This window comes from Thunnus albacares, chromosome 18, assembly GCF_914725855.1.
Source record: "Thunnus albacares chromosome 18, fThuAlb1.1, whole genome shotgun sequence".
NCBI lineage: Eukaryota > Metazoa > Chordata > Actinopteri > Scombriformes > Scombridae > Thunnus > Thunnus albacares.
In genome coordinates this window covers 11,397,814-11,421,813 of record NC_058123.1, presented here as the reverse complement: position 1 = coordinate 11,421,813, position 24,000 = coordinate 11,397,814, and the positions used below count along the sequence as shown (strand labels likewise).

The following is a 24,000-nucleotide window of genomic DNA, read 5'->3' as shown; positions in this document are numbered from 1 at the left end:
ATCAAGCCAATTGGGCCAGCCATTATAATGTAGCCTAAGCAGATAGAGTACAATGTAGAAAAAAGGCCTGGTTAAGCAGCCAATATCTTTTCTTTGCTTAGTTACAGGTTAAAAGTACTTTAGGTCAGGGCTTGAGAATGGTTTTGCCTGTCAGAGTGCTCAGAAGATTTATGATGGCCCACTGCAGGGCCTAATGATAGGTCAAAACATTTAACATTACTACTAGGCCTCCATAGGAATGCTCACATTTCACCATGTGTATGTTTAATTAATGTCTATGACAGTTAACAATTTCCTACTCTTTGGAGCATGGCTTTTAACAGCTTCCTGGTTGGATTAACCTCCTAGGGAGTAATAATTAGCAGCATGCGAACAGGTAACAAAGCACCCATCTTCAGACCTTTATCAGTCAAATTTCTAAACAAACCCCAAGCTTTAAGGGACCCTGGATTTCTGTGGCCTTGGGGCAATTGTCTGGTTTGCCTAGTTGATAATCCAGCCTTGTTCCTAAGAAGGAAGTTCTCCTCTGTGCTTTAGGGACAGTTCTGTCTCCCAGTAGCAGCAGAGAAATCAATATTGCTTCCTCTTCTGCAATTGATCACTTACTATATTGTGGAATGTTGCAGCAAATGAACGAGGTGGAAGCAGCGCAGAAAAAAAGAAGATAAAGAAAATGAGTAAGTAAGTAAAGTTTATTATTACTTTTAGTTTATTACTATTTATAGCACCTTTCACTGAGCAAGGTCACAAAGTGCTTCACAAGTAAAATTGTTGAAAAAATAAGACCATAAAATAGTAAAAAGAATCAGACAATCAAACATAAACAACAGCAGACCTTTAAAACACAAAATTATTACACAGTACAAGGCCAGTTTGAATAATTAAGTCTTTGGCTGCTTTTTAGGACTTGAGATAAAAATGGACTTTCCACAATACTTAAGAAAATTAAAGAGATGGTTGGTTAAAATCAGATGTGGTCAACCTGGACTGTTGAAGAACTGTGTCATTTGTTCTCATGTGGACTATTAGTCTTTTAATGGAGGACTGGCATGATGGCAGTAAACCCTGGAGCTTTTTTTTGAATGTCAGAGGCACCAGGGAAATACATGACATTAAAGAAACACACATTCCAAGTAATGGAAACACAGACAATTAGTGTTGAAGGGGATAAAAGTGGCTGAGGGGGTGAAAAGCTGGGCTCTGTCATGAATAAACAGAACACGTTCAACAGCATCCATAGTGTGCGCTGCATTCACCGACCATGGACGGATGAACTCATTATACATGAACTTTCAAAGGCATTAACTGGATATTTCCCTTTGAGACTGACAGGTAGACGCAGGGAAATTCTTTATTTAGAAGAAGAGGTCTGGCAGCTTACCCCATGGTCCATAATACAATGCACTGATCAGATGCAGAGAAAGGTGGTTCAGGTGTGATGTGCAGTACAGGAACATGTCTAATAAGCACAGTGAGTACAAGCAAAAGGTACCCCATATGTAACTCCTTGGTCCTGATCCTCAACTCAGAGTGTAAATAGTTAAACAGGTTTTCCAGGTTAAACTTCTGATGTCTTGTCATTATTAATAAGAATCATTGTCCAAGAAAGGCAATGAATTTTACATGAGTCAACAGGATGTGACTGACTCCTATCTGACATTGGACCAGAATGTTAAAATTTATCACATTTATTCTCACTTGTGGAAAAAGGAAGTCATAGAATTATTAATTTACTCCAGTACTTCAACTATATTTAACTGAGATATCAATAGTTGAGATACAAAAACCAAGTGGAGTTTTCTGTCATATCTTATGATGGAGTTTGCCCAGCATGAATAGATTTTCAAATTTCCTTGTTCTCTTAGCAATTTAGGGACTGCTAAGAGATCACAGAAACAGCTGTTGTCAAAACAGTCTCAATCTAATTTGTGGGTTCATTTGGAGACTAACTCTAACAGAGCTTACAAGTGGTTCAGTTGTTTTGTAATAAGGTTTAATAATCACAGAAGGACAAATTTTCCTCTCCGGCAGCATTGTAAATAGACATTATAACACAGTGCTGGAAATTTCAAATTTAAGTGATCTAATTTCCCGTTTCCCTTGATTCAAGCTTGCTTAGATTCTCATTCAAAGGGCAGTGTAGCAGCATAAAAAAGAACAAAAATATCACCTTGACTGTCCAGGAACCATGCAGATCACTGTAATCCCTCAACATAATAGCTATAAATTTACTCTGCAGTAAATATCAGAGAGATATCAACAAGGGTGATACAGTTATTCAAAGATACAGAAAACATTGGTTTCATTTTACTCATTTTAAGCTGAGTTTTCATGTTACAGATGGCATCATTTGAGTGAGGCTTTGTATGGAATAAATATGGTGACTCATGAGAGATAATTCAGCTGCAAGCTGTAATCATCTGTTATGTAGGTGATGAATGTGAGTAAGTGATTTCCCCTTCATTGGGATGATCACAATACAGAAACCTCCTCTTTTCTCCTCTCCTGCTCCCTTTCTTTTTGAAATGTTGAGAAAAAATCTTAGTATAGGTACACCTCTTTCTAACTAATCTTCAATATAAATTGGCATTTATGAAATGATCCATATAAATCTTGCATAAACCTGGTGTCCATCTATACCGGTATCCATCTGGGTTGTGTAAAAGTTGACATTTCAGTTGTTGTAGATATTTGCACCACAACTGAATAGGCACAGTTGCTCTAAATCTCAGAGAGGTTTTTCTTTTAACTGACCATGAGTCCCAATGGCAGCAACAAGCTCAGTCTGATCGATATATTTGAGACAACCTGTGACATAATCAAGGTCACACCATTTCATTCTTCCTGACCGCCAGAGATGGTATGTACCCCCCAGACACCCAGCAGTCATCTCCTTTTCATCTTCTCGCCTAAATGTGCAGGTTGTATATGTTGTTACCATTAGCTAACATCAGTGCTTTACTGCCTATGCCAGTAGCCCCATAATCTATCAGTTAGAGCTATGTTTCGTCCTTCAGAGGCTGCATAATTGGTGCTCATCTCTGCTGAGAGTTTTGCTGCAACTCCAACCACAAAGCGTTGGACTTTCCCAGGTAATTGGCCACCTTGATTTCCCTGGTGGGCTTGCCTTGCTAACTTACCCACTTAGCGTCTCTACTCATTGTGGGTGAATTACTATTGTGTGCTGTATTAGCTTGTTGTTTTTATACTTGACCGACCAGTCTCAAGAGGTGTTTTTGCCTCATTATGATGACTGTGTCGAAAGTTAGGGATTCATAGTGGAGAGGTTTTTTTTTTGCTCCTTGGCTTCAGACTTAACACTTGTTAATGGTAAACATTGATGGTAAGGGTAACTTGTGTGAGTTGCCTGGCGTTATAGGTGCTGGTTTATTTCAGATTTGTAGATGAGTGTGTCTCACTCTACTGCCATAATCAAACTATAGGGTGCTACACGTGCTGAGGTGTGCTCACCTTGGTGGTGTCTCTGTGGGGTAGGAATGGCTTCAATACCCCACCACCCATTACACCATCTTATTCCTCAGGCTGCTGGTTTATGATAGTAACTCCGTCCTGAAGTCAATTATGTTCCAGAGGATGGCCATGACAGATGTGTCTTGGCATTGAACACCTAAGGCAGGCACTGACAGATAACTGCTGCTTGCACTAATTGCAGCAGCATGCCGTTAACGGAGAGGACCACAAGGGTGGCCAGGTATGACAGGAGCATTGCTAAGGCTGGCTTACCTCCTTCAGGAATGCCTATATTCAGCCCCCATTCAGGTTCCAAGCACCACACACACACACACACAAGGTGACACCTCCAATAATAGGGAGAAACAGAAGTGTGATGAACCTTTGGCTTTAAAGGTGGACACATTGGCCTCTGAGTTTGCCCAGATTAATTTACATCCAGGCCGATAATGAAAGTGATTTCCTAGCTACTTGGCCTATCCTCATTATGGCCTAGCATAATGAGGATGCACTATCTGTTGCAGCCTCAGGGAAGCTTTTTACTGAAAAGGAAGGAGGGGACCAGGTGGAACTGGAGAGGGAGTGTGCCCTCCCCTTGGTGACAGGTTCTCAAGGGTCAGAAGCAGATTCTTTGAAGGATGCTGAGGCTGGTCATTCCACCTGTAAGTAAGCCAATTAAGCAAGCCAATTCAGTTCAATTGGCCATCTCACGACTTGGTTTGGATGCTCCCCCTGTAGAGGCTGCTCCCTCAAGTACCTTTTTCAAGCGCACTCCACAACCACGCACTCCACCAGAGTATATAGTCTCACTGTTCCCTTCCTTCTGTGCCAGTTCGTCTTGTTTCCTGTGTGACAGTGTTCAAGCCTATTTTTCCTTGTGAGCCTTCTCGTTTCCTGACCTGTTTTTGCCTCCGACCTTTCCTTTAGCCTACTGATTTGGATATCTTGTTTTGCTGACTGATCACCTGTGTACCGACCCGGCTGTGATTAAAGGACTGACTTTTGAACTTGTCAGCTGACTCTGTCTGCATTTGAGTCCAAGCCGTTGTTTAGTTCTTGACAAGATGTTTGAAATGTCACTCAACCAGGAGTGTCTACACTTCTTGGGCTGCCTTGAGAGGTGTTCCACTGAGTGACATCTGTGCTGCAGCTACATGGGCTTCTTCCTGTACCTTTGCCTACTTCTACAGAGTTAACGTGGCTGCCCCTCATCGTGTGGTGACAGTGGTCTTGTCTGCTCCTTTGGTCTGCAACTGAGGCATAGTGACTACAGATTCCTTGTGACTTTGTCGGTAGGGGTCATCCAGGTATTAAATACTGTCTCTGGTGGTCAGGAAGAATGAGACAGAATGAGAGTTACGAATGTAACTAAGGTTCTACGAATTCTGGATGAATGCCAGAGTTCATTGTGATGTGGAGTCTTGATGAAAACGTTCTGTAGGAGTCAACTGTTGGGTGCCAGGCCCCTTTATCAGGTTGCTTGTTTCACCCTGGTCACATGACTTTGTTGACCTCCTGCACATGCATATCCAGGTATTACATACTGTCTCTGGTTGTCATCCAGAATTTATAGAACCTTAGTTACACTCATAACTCTCATTTTACACTTTATACATTACAACTGTAGAAGATGAACCAACACAACACAGTTGGGAGTAATTGTGTAGAGGTGTGGGAAAACAAAAACAGCTAATGAATCCACAATGCACACTACAGAAAAGAGCAACAAGAATTGTAAATAAGGTGGATCCAACATACCAACTAGTCACAAGTAATAAAACTGAATAATATAGTTGAATTTAAAACATTTTAAACTATTATTTATGTACAGAGCCAAAAACAGATTATTGTCTTAAAATGTGTTTGTGTAAAGATCAGGTGATGATATTCTCAGGAGGAAATTCCATTCCAAAACTCACATACTGCACTGAAGTACTACATTTAAGCATATGTGTAGTTCATCATCTTCCTGTTGTGCTGGACAGCTACAGCATTGACAAAACTTTCTGCTGTCAGTAAAGCATGATTCTTTAATATATTAACATCATTTCCTCACAAAAAACAATGAATCAGAAACATTAGAATTGCACGACATGAAAATAAATCTTTATCCCTGAAAAAAGCTTTCAAACAGCATGCTGGTGAGCAGGCATTTTATAGTAAATAGTGTTTAATTGGACTACAGGGACTCTCTTGAAGAAAGAAATTTAATTTTTTGTAACACCTAAAGGATTCTCAGAGGTAATGGTCTGTTATTTCTTTAGCACTAACAGCATTTTAAAGGCCATTACCCTCAGCCTGTAAAGTTAATTTCTCTCAGATCTGCTGATGCACTAAAATGAAACAAAATGAAGTAAAGCTACCCACTTCCTAATGGAACAGCTACGTCAGAATATTTTGTAAAACAGTACAGCTTTTCTCCCATAAAATAGGAAAGCAGTATAATACAAATTAACATACAAGGGCTACCCAGCTGTAGAAAAATAAGACACTGCTTTTGACACCGCTCATACAGAAACTGAAAAAAATTGTTTATTTTGAAAGTTCTCATGTACTTTTCAGATTTGTGGGAAAATATGCTGCTTAAAGATCCTCTCCAGACATGTTGTAAGATATATAAATGTAGCCCATGGAATTAGATACCACGCAGGACACAATTACTTCAGGGGTTCTTGTAGCTTTAATTTTATTGTTGACCACGTTTGCAACAGGTCATTTGAACAGCATGTGTAAGCTACTGAGTCCTTTTAGAGAGCAGCTCATGTGCTTTCACAGCTTGTTGCAGATTTAACACAAACAATGATTTAAAAGACAAATAACAAAAACAAAATACGGCAGTGGGCTATGGCTATCGACAGAAAACATACAATAGAACCAGATTAATACATATTTAACAGGCATAAACCCACAAAAATAACCCGTGAATGTACTATGTATACTTGTAAAGGATACTTACATTTCAACAAGTTTCACCAAACCCACATGGAACTCTGGAGATTGCACAACTCAGCACACTGTCGTTTACCTTCAAACAGAGTTCAAATGAATGTAAAACCTGTACAATTCCTCTATTAATGAAGTACAATAGCACAGTGGGGCTTCATGCATGCTAACATTACCTTGCTATGCAATTGAGAACACAGTGGTTGACGTCTGGCGCCAAAATTCCAGGACATGAACTCCAGTAGTGTCTAAATCAAACCATCTCATCAAAATATTGACAGATAACGTCCTTCAAGTATTTGTACAGGAATATTTTACAAGGTATGTGTATTTACCTACTACTATATACAATGGAATCACAGCACCGTCCACTCTGTGTAAGTTGCATACTGAACCATGACTAGCCTCCAAACTAGTTGCAATGTCACAAATTATGCTCATAGGCCCACTCCTTAAACTCAGATTTTCAATGAGCACAGAGGAACTTTCTACTTTCAGCAGATGAATGTGAAAACAGCCTTCTGGTGTCAAACTCTGCACATACATCTCAAACATCCAATTGAAGTAACAATAAAATTTTGTAGGTCAATAAAGCAATCCATCAACAAAAGAAGAATATATATATATATATATATAAATATATATATTCTTGAAGACAAATTACACTATATTGGTACATATTGCAGGTGGATTCCTTCTAGGCATTCAGTCTTTTAACATACTATTACACTTTTCAGTGTCAATATACTGTATGTTTGCATTTATCAACATAACTGGTTTTCTGGAAATATGTTTCAAACTTTGGTTGTTCACCTTGACATAACTGCTCCAAAGGCATGTTAATTAATTCTTGCCCTTGAAGTTAACTCAGTAAAGTCTTGCAGAAGTTAAATGGGGAGAAAATCCTATTTGATTGGTTAAATTTCAGCTGCTTGTGTGTCAGGGTTTTATCACAGCAGTATGTAAAATCAAATATAGTTTTTTTTATTTCACGAAATTTCTGTAGGTCACTGAGAGCTGTCTGGAACTAAAAAGGGGTTACATATAGGAAACACTTTCAGCCAGCACTTTGTCCTGCATCCTGTTTGTGATATTGATAGACAGGATATCTCAGATAATTGGTTTGCAGCTAAGTATTATTGAGGGTCATGAGGGTCATCACCTCCAAATATGACGTCATGGTGTTCTCCTTGAAGGACGTGGGCCTGCCCTATTCAGGTAGAGAGTTACAACCTCTTTACAGTCTAAGGTAGTGGAGGAATTGTGGTGTCTCAAGGATGGCTAAGGCTCAGGTGCATCAACTGCAAGAGATATGTTGGAAAGAAATGCAGTGGTGAGAAGAGAGCTCACTTATGGGTTTTTATGAGTATAACATTCACACTCAACTGTTATATAGATACCAATGTATTTCAAGAGTGTCCAAGAATGTCACAAACTTAAGAAGAGTATTTAATTGTGCGAGTGTGCATGATATGATATATGTGATATATGAATAAGCAGTTATATATTGGGTTCTCTGTTTATTGCTGTAGCCTATGGCTTTTTCGTTGTAACATATCAGGCTGTGTTAAAGTTATAAAGGAGAAGTGCCCCTATTCATAGTAATTTAATTTTGGTAGCAAAATAGCCTGATCGTCTGAGTAGTCTCATTTCATCAAGAGCTGTTTTTTATACACTAAAATATTGACTAACTTCATTACTTTCGCTGCCTTGTGAAGTCTGTCATATTTTTTATACATCCATAAACAGTAGGCTTTATTATCAACAGTGTTCAATTACTTAACGCAAATGAAATCATAAAAACTCAGTTTCCCAGAAATCTTGCGAGCGCCGCGCTGAGGTCACCAGGAAGCAGCTAGTAAGAGAGTTCACTGTAATTTCTACCAGCGTATGCCGATGGCCCTCTGGGCAAGGCGGAGTCAGCAGTCAATATTAAAACGGGCTTCACTGGAGGATAATTTTTGTCATATTAAAGTTCTTAAACTGCTCAACAAACGATATTAGCGTATCGTGTATATTTAAGCAGGCTAAATACTTTATTCTCTGTATGTATGTGTTTGTTTTGTGTCACGTGACCCGCCGATGGTTGCGTTTAACACATTCAACGGCTCATTTCCTTCCAGTTTGAGTGCTCCGGCGTGCATACGAGTGCAACAAAACAAACCGTCCGCAAAGGTGTCCTCCTGTCCCCGACCTGTTGCAAAGGTAGGCTTGTGAACTGTGGTTCATGTGTAACTCACTGATGTATCCTAAATCATATCGCTGTTGCAGCAGACTTGTTGTTTTACCGTTTAAATGTCAGTAATTTTCATAAAATGGTCAAACCAACTGGCCTGTTTTTTCTCAAACTGCACAGTGGTTGTGATGATGATTAAAGTAACTTAATGTCAGAGAACGGTTTAAAGTACTTTAAGCTTTTTTACTGTATACAAACATAGCTAGTACTTGTTAATACAAATATTTCAGTGTAGATTTTTTAACAAGCAGCCTTGTGTTGTTGGTATCACTTCTTGATAAAGTTTGTCACTTTGGACTTTGTAAAAAAGTAGGTACTTGACATAGAGTCTAAAGTCTAAAGGTCATTGTCACAGCAGGTCTGGATGTACTATAATGAACTGTAGTACTCCTTTCATGGGTCTGTGTTGGTCTTTTTTATTACCAGTGGTGGAAAAAGTATTCAGATCCCTTACTCAAGTAAAAGTACCCATACAACAATGTAAAAATACTTCATTATAAGTAAAAATCCTGCATGAAAAATCCTACTTAAGTAAAAGTACATAAGTATTAGCAGAAATATATAGTTAAAGTATTGCAGTAAAATTAGTGGTTTGATCCCTCTGACTGATATATTATTATATATGACATTAGATTATTAATACTGAAGCATCAGTGTATAAGCAGCATGTTACTGTTGTAGCTGCTGGAGGTGGAGCTAGTTTGAACTACTTTATATACAGTTAGCTAGTTTAGTCCAAAAAAAAAGTTGAGTTGTGTTTCAGGAAGGGAACCTTCTTTGTGACAGATTTTATTTGTAGAGCTTGGTACAGAAGACAGTTCTTTGTTTGCAATTTAATGTATTTGTCATGTTTTGTTCTTGTATATGTTTGACAAATGTTTCACCACTGCAACTGTATTTTGGAGGTCTTGTAAGTCCATATGGGTTGGAAACCTGTATGTGCATGACACACTAACTACAGCTCTATACAGACAGGCTGACCACCATCTTCTGTTTTAACATCTATCAAAATTTGAGACCCTAAATTTATGTAGTGGCCAGAAAATGAATCTGCAACACTTTTGGTAATCTATTCATAGTTTATGACATTCTTTGTCATGGTTGCAGCTGGTTCCACCTTCTAAAATGTGAATGTTTTTTAAGTCTTCTTTAATAGTAAACTTAATAACTTTTGAGTGTTGGTTGGACAAAACAAGCAATTTGAAGATGTCACCTCGAACTCTTGGAAAATGTGGAAGGCATTTTTCTTAAAAACTGTTTTCTGACACTTTATAGACTCTTACAGATGTGATTTGTAAAAACATTTTGTGTAGAAAACTTGACTTTTCTTTTCTTTTGATAAAATTTAGATGTAGGTGTTAATGGGTTTTTTTGTGTGTTTTTTTTTTTTTAGCTTTAGCCCTTTTGGGTTTATTCAATCTTACCAGCACAGTCCTTTTTTACTCCTTTAATGAATTATGTTTTTTTTGTATCTTGTTATTTGGGCGAATTAACTAATAAACTAACTAATATTAGTTATGTAATTAGTAGTGAAATTTCTAATGACATCACAGAATCTGATGTGAGCCCCTCTCACCCGCCTCTGCTATTAGTGTTGCATCGGATTTTATTACACTTACTAACTGTGTCTAATATCCTTTCCTATAGTCCCTTCATCATGGCACTGGCTGGGGTGAGAGTTGTTGAGCTGGCGGGCCTGGCTCCAGCACCGTTCTGTGGTATGATCCTGGCAGACTTTGGGGCTAAGGTGATCCGTGTGGACCGCACCAAGGTTGCCATGGCTATGGACACTCAAGCCCGCGGGAAACAATCTGTGGCCATCAACCTAAAGACATCAGAGGGTGTAGCCGTACTCAGGAAGCTCTGTGTCCAGTCTGATGTGGTGCTGGAGCCCTACCGTAAAGGTCAGAGCACCAACAGTGTGATAGCTGTCATGAGCTTTGTAACACATGGTAGTCAGAATCAGTAGTGGAGGAAGTGTTTGAGTTTTTTACCTAAGTAAAAGAACCAATACATTAATATATAAATACTCAATACAAGTAAAAGCCTTCAAAATCCTACTTCAGTAAAGGTACAATAGTATTATTAGCAAAATGTACTTAAAATATCAAGAGTAAAAGTGTTTGTCTTGCAGAGAAATGGCCCCCGTGACTCCTATATAGATACTGCAGCATTTTACTGTTGTAGCAGGTTGAGGTGGAGCTAGTTTTTCATATTCAACTCAGTAGTTTAGTTCAGCGGTTCCCAACCTAGGGGTCAGGCTCCCTCCAAAGGGTCATAAAATAAATCTGAGGGGTTGGGAGATGATTAATGGGACATAAAAGAAAAAAAACATCTTGGGCTTCAAACTATTATTTAAATGAGACCATCTGAGTAATTTAGGAGCGAAATCACTCTTAGTGGAAATGCTAATAACTCGTAGACACCAGATGTGACATGGCGGCCCAACTAGACACTGATTTTTTTGTAAGGGCTCACGAACCAAAAAGCCTGGAAACACCTGGTTTAATCTTTAACAATGTATTATATTTTATAAGCTCATCATATGTTTTTTTTTAATGTGAAATCTTACTGTAACTGTTGGATAAATGTAGTGCAGTAAGAATTTCAATATCTCCCTCAGAAATGTTGGACTTAGGTACAATACTTGAATAAAAAACACTTTTGTGATGTGATATTCAAAGATTACACGTATACTGATGAAAAAAAAAGTATATTCCAGTATCAAAAGTGGTTAAGGGAGACAAGACTGTTGCTAGCTCACATGGTTCAACCTGAGTGAGAACCAACACTGATGGAAAAATGTTTTTGTTGAAAGTATAGATTGACTCTCTTCTGACCTCCCAGGCGTGATGGAGAAGCTGGGCCTCGGCCCACAGGAGCTGTTAAAGGAAAATCCTCGTCTGATCTACGCTCGCTTGACGGGGTATGGACAGAGTGGATCTTATGCCACCGCAGCTGGACATGACATCAACTATCTCGCCATGTCAGGTAGTAACACACAACTGTTGATATTTTGGTATTAAATATTTACACACCTTACATTGCAGACTGATGGAACTGCATCAAGTTTTTATATTCTCCTCTGAGAGGTTAGTGGTTGTTTTTCCTCTGTGTACTGACATTCTGTTTCGGTCCGAGCTCTTTTTTTTTTTTTCATGACCATGGAAAACTTGTGAAAGGACAAAGTTGAACTTTTGTGTAGCACGTGTGCAATCACACCTAATAGAGCCTTGGAAACCTTGTCTATAACTTGACAATAATCAGCAATTTACAATATAATGGAAGGTCCACAGAAATCAGACACAACAAATCAATATCTATCTTGAATGGTTACTCTGAAATGACTGCCCACTCACACAAGACGGTCTTATATGTACTGTATATGTACCACCCTATAGATGCATTCCCATCTGTCTGTCTTATTTCCATCAATAAAGCTGTATTCAAAGCTGAACCTCTTCTTATTGTAATACAGCCCTCATAAACTACAAAATTACAGGCTTTCAGGCGAGTAATCTGTGGTGCTTTTGTCCCTCTGAATGTTTACTCCACTGTAAAACCCATCCAGTAGAGATTTTCCTGTAATATTGCTCTAACTGTAACAAGTTTAACAGCGATTTGTCGCTTTAATGAAACAGCTGGTGTTTCAATGTGTTTAATGTGCTTGTTAAGAAGTCCCGATTTGTTTAAAACAGAGAATAAAAGGCAGTAAAATGAATACGAATCAGGGTAAAAATGCTGTTTTTAAAACATCTACATCATGCTGAGAAAACCATCAGCTCCATGATCAACACAAAATATAAAGATTTGCTGTAAAAACTGACCACAGTAAAACTTTAATCTTAGGCCTATTTATACATTGATAACAAGCCTGGATATTTCAGTGAATAAATGTAATATTTAACCAAATGTGTGTAATATTCAGAACACGGTATGCCTGCTGTCAGTAACTAATGATAGATATGTAAACACTTGAGAACATTACTATAACGGGTTGTTCAAGGCTATTTGTAATGTCAGTTTGGTAAAAGAGAGGCACAAGTACAAAGAGTTCCTGTGCAAAAGTTACATGCTGATTTAACAAAGTAAGTTTTTGTCAGAATAAATTTAAAAAAGAAGTGCACTTGTAACCATTCCTTTCTGATTTCTGTTACCTTTCCTTTTTGATTAATTTCAGTTACTGAGCTAATTAATTTTCTTTCATTTTCAGGGCTGGAGACCGGCCAGATATTCCATCGTTCTCCACATGTGGAGATGTCATTAAATTTTATGTGAAGGTTTCACTCCATTTGTTGTTTTTGTCTCGCCATTGCTATCACAGGCCTTTTATCCCGGCTGGGTCGTAGCGGAGAGAAGCCTTATGCTCCGCTGAATCTGGTAGCGGACTTTGCAGGTGGCGGTCTTACCTGTGCCATGGGGATAGTTCTGGCGCTGTTGGAAAGGACAAAGTCAGGGAAAGGACAGATCATTGATGCTAGCATGGTAAGCATATTGTCAAACGCTAGTAAACATATATTGTTGCGCTGACTCAGCCGCAGTTATGACATACCACGTGCTCCACTTGTGTGTTGTTTTGAGAGTGGCACAGATACATAAACATATTATTTTTCCTTTTCATGAATATGCATAGGTATGTTTGATTTTTTTTTTCACTAGTGTTAACAAAAACCTTAAACAGCTCAAACAAATCACAATGAGACTCTGCATAAACTGCAGCTAGGCAATATCGTAGGCCGGGATTAGGGACAACAGCTATCCAGCAAACGTATGCAAGAGTGTTAGTGTGGGCGTATTGCTAGAGGAAAGAGATGAAGATGAAATGCAAACCAGGTAGTTTAGGTTGATTTTACAACTCAGGAAAGTTACCACAGCAGAAATGTTTTTCTCCTCTGTCTCAATACTTGTGGTGTAAACAGTTCGATAAGTGAAATGCTACAAGCTGTATTTTGTGTTACAATGCAACATGTTGCCAGATCATGTTGCATGGTGGCACCGTGGCAAACACTCGGGAGTTGGGATCAAGTCTAACTTGGATACGTGATTAGTTGGACAGCCCTTAGCGGAGTTATTTGAAAGGAACATCAAAGTTTCTGAATCCCGCTGTGCCTGACATACTGGCTCTAATGGAGCTGGGAAGTTATAAAGCAGAACCAGTTTAATGAACTCCTGGAGGAGGTGGGAGTTTTTAAACTTTGGAACTTTTTGAATGTCTAGCGACTCCATAAAAAGTATACATTTACAACATCCAACTCAATGCACATAGCGCACCCTATTGTGTACATTTATTTTATCATGAATTTAGCATTTTTGCAAAATTCTGTTTTTATGTTTAGCAATTGCTCTCATGACATCATCAGGGTTATTTCTAAAATTTTAGAAGACAGACAATACATTATACGGTTGTTTTAATATATGAGTGGACAAGCAAACTGACCCTTATGTGTAAAATGGTGAATTGCACCTTTAATCTAAGGTTTTCAAACCTATAGTTCATTTGATCTGGTCTGTATCAGTAGATGAGTTGGTAAACTTGGTGCATTTTCCCCCTGATTCGGTTTCAAACAAAGCCGCTTAGCTCAAACTTGCAGACTACGGCTAGTAGTTGGGTCGGATCGAGGTCGGATCACATCACCACTGCAAACAACCCTCTCCAGTGTTTGTTTGGGGCCGGACCTAGACCACATCCTCAATGGGTCTCTATACGGTTGTTTTGGTCCACACCCGAGTACGATTACTGTGTTTAGATCTGCCCAAACAAATCGCACAAATGTGAAAAACAAACCAGCGTCCAATTCAACCGGACTAAAAAAAGCACAGGTCTGAAAAAGCCTCAAGTGTAGAAACAACTCAACTCCAGGAAATGTGCTCTCACTGACTGTCTATTGTTTTTCTTTATTTCTTGAAGCCAACTGTTTAATTCAGGTTGGCATGACTTCATTACTTTAATAGATATACCTTTATTAGGTTAAGTAATTGAATGTTGAGTGTGGGTGGTGTTTGCTCCAGTGATCAGACAAAAACTAAATCATTTGTTATTTGTGTATGTAGTGTTTGTTGCCTCTTGGCTCTTCACCCCATTCCCATCACTCCATCTAATGTAATTTAACTATTTTGACTCATACACGCCTACAGTCAGTAGGCTAGTATTCTTTCCTTTTTTTTCTCCTGTGTGTATTCTACCATACATCATTTCACAAAGCTCAGGAGAATAATGTGTTTCTCTCATAGTAATTTGCTGCAGGTTTCATTTTTTAACGCGTCTCCATGTTCCACTGTGCCACTAAACTTGTGGGTGGCGGGGCATAAACACGCATGCATAACTCACCAGAGAGAAATAAGACATGGGTTGTTGCTGGCTCACTGTTTATGTGCCCAGTTTAATTTTGTATGAATGGGATTATGGCTCTGTTTATGGCCTTAGCCTTTGTATGACTGAGGATTTCTCATTCGCTCATTCATATTCACATCACCAGCTGTTTCACTCACAGCGTATGGGTGACAGTTTAGGTAAGGAGTAGCTTGCGGCATATTGCTTATCGGGGAAATAAGGCTGTGTCTGTATTCATAACATCCAGCAGGTCAGCTTGCCTCCTCATTTTGATAGCCAAACACAATCTTTAAGTAACAAATTGCCTCACCGCTCAGTCAGGTTTCTATTTGTATCCAAATGCACTCACATCATAGACTATATAAAGATGGAAGCAGCGAGGTGTGACGTTGGTTAGCATTGAAGCTGGTTTGAAGCCCAGAGTTGCAGCATATGGTCAGTGCCATCTTTTCCATTTGAAGCCGGGACCTTCCAAACAAGGAGGTGTTGCCTTTCACGCTCTGGAAACACGACTCACTACTTTGCACCGAAGCGAACACTTGGACACTGGGAACACTTACTGGTGCACACTTAAGCTAATGTTAGCTACTTTAGCTAAATTGTGCGAACAGGGCAGGTATCTTAATCAAGTAACATGAAACTTATTGAAATATTGCGACAATAGTCCGACTCAGTGTGAGTCCTGGAGATGGGGAGAGCAGCAGGTGAGCCAACTGTCAATCACAGCTGTCAATCAATGCCCACACGGCAGACATCAAAGCCACTGTAAGTCTTCAAATCTGAATAATAATTTCCAAAATGACCACCAACACACTTATTAGAGGGACAGAATTTAGCAATTGAGACCATAATGACAAGTTGAAAAAAATGATTGACTTAGTATTTCTAGAGAGAAGTTAACCCTTTTTGAATGGGAGTCACTTGGAGCCAGGGATTTTATTGGGACCAGCATCTAGTGGCCATTGGTGGCATTGCACTTTAAGGTACCTCCACATTGGCTTCAGCCTCAAGCCGTGGTTGTTGCTGCTTGGCTCACACCTGGCACATTTTCAATATTAACTCTTTAACCAGCAGGTACCTGTTGGATGTACAGTAAAACACAAAACACAGCACATGGAGGGATAAAGACAATGAATCAGAGACAATGCATGCCATGGTGCACAAGCAAGTTTCAGAATTGCCACCTGTAAGTGTTCATGGGTTTTGACCAACAACACAATGATAACCTGGTCGGTTCACAGTGACACCGTTTAGTGACAAATCAACAACAGATTCAGTTTTCAAAAGACAAGTGGCTGATTGAAAAGGATCCTCCTCCAGCCTGTAACTTTGAAAAACACCATCCAGCTGTTAATCAACAAGAGCAGTGACACTGGTTTGTACATGTGCATCAGTGATGCTGCGATTTAAACAGACTCTGTTTTACCTGTATAGACCTGTGATTGATCTGCTTGTGTAGATCAGAGATCTGTGATGGTGCGTGGAGGATATAGAAATTATAAAAAAAACATTTTGAGCCGTGAAAACCTTTGTTGTGTTCACTGTTGATGGTTGACATGTAGACCAACATGAAGCAGAAGTGTAGAGTTTTGGAGTTGGTCTTAATATTGCTTAATATCACGGGGAACAAATTAACTTTCTTTTATGTTTTGAAGGGTAAAAATGATGTCCCTTGTCAATTACAAATATTGCAAGGGACAAATCTTCATATTTCATATACCGTTGAGGATATGACCTGCGTCCCCCATGGCGATTATGAGCCTGTGCATATGGATGCAGATCTCTACTCCTCGAGTGTTAACATCTGTTATGGGAGTCAAAATGTGTGTGATGTACTGTTCTATCTGCTGGGTTTTATGTACTCTATCGTCCTGTGTGGAGAGTTTCCTCCAGAGTTTCTCTATTTAGCTGAGAAGTATTTAAATGCCTTAGTTTTATACATGTTTTTAAATCCAGTGTTCACTCTGGTTGGTAACTGCAAACCGCTGGTAAGATTAACAGGGAGAAGCCTCAGCTTGGCGAGGGTAAAAAAATGTTATTTGTAGATCAAAGACACATTATTGGATAACTGTCAAAATAAAGCTGAGCCAGAATGGGCGATAATTCGATTAAATCTGCATTAACAGATTTTTTGTCCTCTTGGTGCTTGCAGAAACAAGCTGCACTCTGACATATAATCTATTACTTTATTAAGGGGATATAGTGAACTAGTCAGAAAATACTAGTTAGTTTATACATCCAGCCTATACAGAGAAAAAATCCTGCTGTGTAAATTAATTGCAATACCAACTAAATAGTTGTTTTTTTTATTATTACAGGTGAAGACTTATTTTTGGTGTAATTGGCCGTTCACAGTACAGAATATCAATTCATTCTACATATTATTTTGCTTAAATTTACCATATTGCAATTTATACTCTATAAATTGTGAAAATATTCTTCATATCATGACAGGAATTTCAGGCATATTACCCAACTACAATGTGAAGTGGAAAAATACTGAGATACAAAAAATGTGAACCATCACAAAGTGCTCTTGAGATTCAAGCACTTTACCTTTCAGTAAATGGAGCCTTGAAGCTCCCTTTGCAATGAAAGCAAATCTTCACAGTGATGACAGACAAACACCTGCTCTGGTCCATGCTGTACCATGTAATTGTGATGATTGTGATGAACAGAGAGGCCAGATGCAATCACATGCGGGACACTATCTGCCTCAGAACGATCAACCGTGACATGTCAGGGCTGAGTGAACATTTCTAAAATTACATCTAATTTTCCCTCAACCCGGCTTGAAAGATCTACGTATAACAACACCAGTTGAGCCCATTAAGTCAAAAGCATGTTATCAGTCACATCATTAGTATCCATCTCTAATTACTGTCTATCCTTTAGAGGGTTGTTTGGGCTGGAGCCAATTAACACCCAATTCGACAGTTTAACACACTTTGACACATTTCACACCTTAATTCACACCTATAGAGAGTTTAGAGGCAATTTACAGAGGTGTTAAATTGTTTTCACTGGGGACTAACTATCCCCAACACTGACTAGGTGGTTAAGACTTTTTTGTAGGCTTTTGCCTACAAAAGATTTCAAATTGGAGTCTGTGAACGTGAAGACAGTGAATTAAAGTAGTTGTAATATAGCAGCAGCCGGTGTTACATGCTCAGTCCTAAAGCGTGGATGTAACTTACAGAGAGAGAGGGAGCAAGAGGCGTATTTAGACTAAAAAGACTGCCTCCCATTTCTCTCACCTTATTGATTATTTTCTATAAAATGGTTTCACCTCTGCTACTGTAACTACATTAACTGACTGGAGTCACATACTGTATCTTCTGTATCCTGTATTTTAACCACTTAGCTACTGCAAAATGTGTTTATCACAGTATCATGAAAGAAAATATAGGTATAAAGCACAGTGTCGTCAGTGTCATTTTTCAATTCCAACGCCTGCTCATGACCTTGTATTTCTTTGTAAGTCTCATATTACATGACAGAAACGCAACAAAGAAGGGAGGGAATTGTCTCAGGTTTCCCAAAGACTCAATATTTTGTGCACAAGTATTGGTTTTGGTCTTGAAGCACTGAAGCCCTGACTAGCGACAGAGCTGTCTTCTCTACTGTGACTTGTCCCTGATGACTCACAGAGCAGCAATTTGGTAGAAAATAGCTGAGCAGTTTGAGCAAAGCCCAGTATACACACAGTGTGTTGTGTTACTTCTTCAAACATTTAAACCCCTTTTGTACATCAGGCTGTTATTGTTTGCCCATTTAAATGACTTTTGAGGAATTGATTTGTGAATAGACTGCAATCAACCTCCTTTATGTGCTGTATGGTGACATTATCCGTACTGTTGATATTCCCATAGGATGATAATTTTGGAGGTGACTGATATATTACAAATTTAATCAAGTGCATTTCATTTTTGGTGTTTGATCAAGTATGTTTTTCAGCAGCAGTAGTAGCTTGTGCACAGATAGAGACTCAAATAAATTATCAGTCTAGGCATCTGGTAGTTTACACACTAAATGTCAGCAGAATAGCCTTTCTGCAGTATTTTCACAAGCTTTGCTGAAAAGCTTAGTTTTCAATTTTAAAATTTTAATGTGCAAAAACTGTATTTTAATTCACGTATGGCTGGAGTGATCATGCATAAAATATAAGTAAAAACATAGACCCATCTGACCTTGTTTTCTTTTTCTCTTCCTCTCTCTCACTGTCATTAGGTGGAAGGAGCAGCATACGTGGGCTCATTTGTATGGAAATCTCGTAGGATTGGTATGTGGGACCACTCCAGAGGAGAGAACTTGCTGGACAGTGGAGCGCCCTTCTACGATACCTACCAGACTTCAGATGAAAAGTACATGGCTGTGGGTGCCATAGAGCCGCAGTTCTACAAACAGCTACTTAAAGGTTCGTAATGTGCAAATACTCTAAACCTCTAAGACAGTGGTCACTTTCCCTTTTATGTCCAAATATAAGCCAGAAATATTGGCCCATAGATATATGCCATGCCATGAACAACTGCGAACTAAGGCACAGCAAGGAGATGGCGTCAAATAAACACCCTCCAAATAGCAGTGATCTGTGATCGCTTTGGTGATAAATACGAAGCATATCTAATACAGGTCTAAAAGGTCCTATTTTAAATGACCAGCGGTAAAAGGTAGATCTTTGGGCACACTGGAAAATAGCGAACTTGCTATTTTGGTGCAAGTGCAAAAGGGCTGAGTGAAGGGGATTATAGATTGAAAGGTGTGGTGATTAATAAATACACTGTCAGCCAATCATATCACTGGTCTCATAGTTTGGAAACAGCTGCTAATCACAGTGAAATATAACAATAATAGTTCAACAAATCATATTGTTTGGATTGTGGTGAGCGTTGTGATGTGAATACACAGCACCACAACATGTTAGTTTGTTCAACAGATAATTAGTACAATGACAATATAAATACATGAAGAAAAATATAGTTTGGCGAAGCTCTTTATGATTGCATCAGTCGGAGCCTTTGGTTGTCTTAAGTGTCATAAATGGCAGCGTTTTCACTGTAATACATTTTAAAAATAAAAAATGAAGCTCTGGAAAAACTGCATAAAAATCTGGAAAGGAGGTCAAGATGCACAGGACTAAAGATCCCTAGTAATACGATATCTCCCACATAAACAAGCAGAATACCCAGTTATAACTAAACCGTCTGATGCCTGTAGAGCTGGGTGAGTTTATTGGTGTCATATCTGTCCTGCTGCCTGCAGATCAGATGGCTGCAGGGATTTAATGAACTGAAGGAGATGGTTTTCATATGATATGGACAACAGATACTGTAAGAATCATGCATACTCATAACAGACTGCTTTACAGACCTTCCTTTGCTTTGAGCATATTAAACATTCATTTTTGACGATCATTTATATGCATGTACTGATTGGAGACTGTTTAATATGTTATTTACATTTAAAGCATTATTCCATTATTGCTGCATATTTGCTCTAAGTATTTAGTTTGCTTTAGTAACAGACATGGTTCAGAGATGTATATTCTCGCCACAAAAATGTTATTTTCTTATGCAAAGCTTTTAGGCTACATACGTTTTTGTTTTAAAACGCATAACTTTTGCTACGTTTACACCTAGCGTCCACACTACTCCGGTGTTTTCGAACCCCTAAAACAGAGACTTTTGAAAACACTCCAGGATTGCGTTTTAGTCTGGACGAGCGGAAAGGAGACTTTTGAAAACAATGATGCAGACACCCATGTTAGCTTCCTGGTTGGGTCTTATCAATCACGATTCAACATGGATAACAAATTACAGGTGTTGCTGACCTTGTTGCTATGCTACATAGCAGCTGTTGTGCAGTTAAATTCTGCATGTTATAATGCCACTACGAATTACATTTGCAGGCAAGCTATTATTTGAGTGATTTGCATGCCCAGTGTATATGAATGGTCATGTGATATGTGTTTTCAGTCGTGTTAGTATGGATGGAGATTATTTCTTAAACAGTGTTAAAACACTTGTGACAGAGATTGTTTTCGTTGTAAAATGCTGTTTTAAAATGAAACGTATTAGTGTGGACATAGCCTTAATGTGAAACAAGAGTAGCAGGAAGTGACTGAATTAGCAATAACCTAATACAGTCAAAGCACTTCAGCCAATACGGCTATAAGAGCACAATCCTCATTGGTGAAAGTGAACAAATGACCTTTCAACAGAAATACTTCACAATCGACTTGGAACTCCACAAAGGTCAACAGGTGGAGTTGTCGGGCTGGTGTCCACTGCTCCAAGATGTTAAACACTTATTTATTTTACATCATTTGCTATTGACACAAATTTCTCCATGGGGTTACATAACTATTTTTTTTGTCTAGGCTTAGAATTGGACGCTGCAGGATTACCTCCTCAGATGAGCTTCACCGATTGGCCAGAGCTTAGACGGATCTTCACAGAACGTTTTGCCACAAAGACCCAGGCGGCTTGGTCAAAGATTTTCGATGGGACTGATGCCTGTGTTACACCTGTGTTGTCTTTCGACCAGGTGAGCTCACACCCACATAACCAGGAAAGAGGTTCTTTCATCAAAGACCCCAACGGAGAAGAAAGTCCCCGACCAGCTCCGGTTCTCTCTCGGACTCCTGCGGAGCCTTGCCTTGCTTCTGACCCTGTTATTGGAGAACACACAGTTGAGGTTTTACAGGAGTACGGCTTTACATCAGCACAGATAGACCAGATGCTGACAAAAGAGATTGTAGAGTGTAATACTGTCAAGGCAAAGTTATAAGGTCTAAACCTTAGTTGGAAATCCAAACTTCACTATATCTTTTAGTGTTGAGATTTTGGGAAGACCACATGGAAGAGATGGACCTTGATAAGACCAATTATGAGTTGTACCATAGAAATAATTGATGTGGGCAAAAAACAAAACAATATGGATCCAAAATCATCATTTGTGATTGAGTGATTTAAAGTAAAACCTGCCATTTATATTATTTCTAACAACTGTACTATATAAGAATCAAAGTAGAAAGGGAAAGTAGGAAAAGGAAGAAATTATTTTATTTTCATGAACATTCAAACTGAGAAATGTTGTGTAAGAAAGTGTGGAATACTTCTCCATCTCACCTATTTGCATTCATTCTCTCAGGCCTGAGGTACCTGATGTTCACATATCCCACCTTGATAGGTTGAAGTGAAAGGCCAAAACTGTTTCACATTCTCAGGGTACATGGATGCTATTTGGGTTTGTCAGTTGGTTACAGTTGTCCGTTTGAATAGCTGCCTCCTCTATTTTATTGCCACCGCTGCCCTCTGAATGTTTGAGTTTAAAAGATAAACAGTCTCAGTCAGTTTTCCAGCTCAGAGTCAACCTGGTTTCCACTCGCCAAAAGAGGTTTGTGTGCACAGCTTGATAGATCAACAACACTGAAAATTGAGTAAATACAGCATTTATTGTTTTGTTCCTCCTCCAGGGAGTGTTAGCCTCGTAATGCCTGTGTGTCCACTGGATCCGGCAGATCTTCAGCAGCCATGCTCCTATATATTTAGAGTTATTTTGCTGACATTCTTTGGGTTTTACATTACATTACAGATGCTTTGTGGCTGTACTTTTGTTGCCTCTAACTCTCTCTTTGATCAGTAATCATTTTAACGTCAGTATAGTCTATCTCATGGCACAGCTGTTGTCATTACCCTCTGTTTTTGTTTATTTTGTCTGGTGATGTCTTGATAATAAAGTAATTATTTAATCCACATCCTACAGGTTGGGAATGATTGCCTGGTTAACAGGTAGTATTTATGAGATACAATCAAATTTCATACTTGTTTCATCGTCTGACAGCAGAAACAGAAAAATATATAAACAAGAGCAAGTGATGACAGAGAACAGAGGAGACAGAACAGATAAATCTCTTCCTTTCTCTCACTTACTACAAACACGAAAAACTAGTTTTGCTCTGTATGTGTCGAGACAAAGTCAGTAACAAATGAAAAGCATAATTAAATATTCATTTGAAGTCAACTGTTGATAAATATAGACATTTTAAGACATTCCCAAGTGAATTTCACACTCCGGCGGAAAGAGATAGCGGAGCAGAGAAAAAGACGAAACGGGTACAGTGGATGTCGGCTGTTCTGTGGTACGTTATATGTTTTATTTACAAAGGTCACAGTTGCTCACACATACAGGAGTTTAAGGGGAGTTAAAGTATAAATAACCACATTACAGTTATTTATTTTCTGCTTATTTAATGATGAAAACAGAGAATAACTAAAACACAATATATACTAATGGAGTATTTTTTTTATTTAAAACTTTGTTTACTCATCAGTAAAGTAGATTGTAATTTATTCAGTTGGTGTCACCTGCACCTGTGCACTAATTATTCTGTCACTTCACTGCAGCCCACAAGTGCTACCATAGGTTCAAATGATTAAATGCTGAGACCCTCTGTGCTCTCATGCCTTATGATAATGTATGAACTTTACTCATATAAATCATATGCAGCATGGGTATACTTTAAAGATTTTCTTGTGTTTGAAAAGTCGATTGACACCTCCAGAACACCTTTGCTTAAGCTTGAGAGCAGCGCTGCAGTTATGGAAAATCTTGAACTGTGAAATTAGCCAAAGAAGACACATGTACATTTGAGCCTTACTTATTAAATATCTTGTAAAATAAGCACAAAAATGCAAATATGTCCCATGCATGAAATGCTGTATGTTATTCCACCATGAACACATGATGTGAAGGAGAGGAGATGAGGAACAGCATAAGAGAGACTGACTGTTGGAATGACTTTGTAGCTGTACAATAAGCCTATGGATTTTAGGTAATAGGATATAGTGCAGATTATAGGTTAATTCCACTATGCAATTAATCATGAGCCAATTTCTTTTAAGCTATATAAGGTCAACATCAAGAATTTCATGACTTAAAAAAACGGCCTCCTCAAAAGACTCAAATATGAGTGTGCATGTGACTTGAGTTACAATTTTGAAGCAGTAGAGAACTG

At 38.7% G+C, this 24,000-nt stretch overlaps 1 protein-coding gene across 1 annotated transcript; it reads left to right on the top strand.

Moving 5' to 3' along the window:
• Nucleotides 1–662: 662 nt before the first annotated feature.
• Nucleotides 663–22,738, top strand: amacr (alpha-methylacyl-CoA racemase). Its single transcript, XM_044334295.1, has 7 exons — nucleotides 663–681; nucleotides 8,538–8,619; nucleotides 10,298–10,554; nucleotides 11,498–11,641; nucleotides 12,975–13,135; nucleotides 19,212–19,398; nucleotides 21,361–22,738. Exons 3-7 carry the CDS (start codon nucleotides 10,308–10,310, stop codon nucleotides 21,768–21,770), a joined length of 1,149 nt encoding a protein of 382 aa, XP_044190230.1. The 5' UTR covers nucleotides 663–681; nucleotides 8,538–8,619; nucleotides 10,298–10,307; the 3' UTR covers nucleotides 21,771–22,738.
• Nucleotides 22,739–24,000: the final 1,262 nt, after the last annotated feature.

Coding starts and splice junctions, on each gene's coding strand:
- amacr (XM_044334295.1), top strand. CDS start 10,308: ATGGCACTGGCTGGGGTGAGAGTTGTTGAGCTGGCGGGCCTGGCTCCA. Junction 13,136..19,211: donor AGATCATTGATGCTAGCATG/GTAAGCATATTG, acceptor CACTGTCATTAG/GTGGAAGGAGCAGCATACGT. Junction 19,399..21,360: donor CTACAAACAGCTACTTAAAG/GTTCGTAATGTG, acceptor TTTTTTGTCTAG/GCTTAGAATTGGACGCTGCA.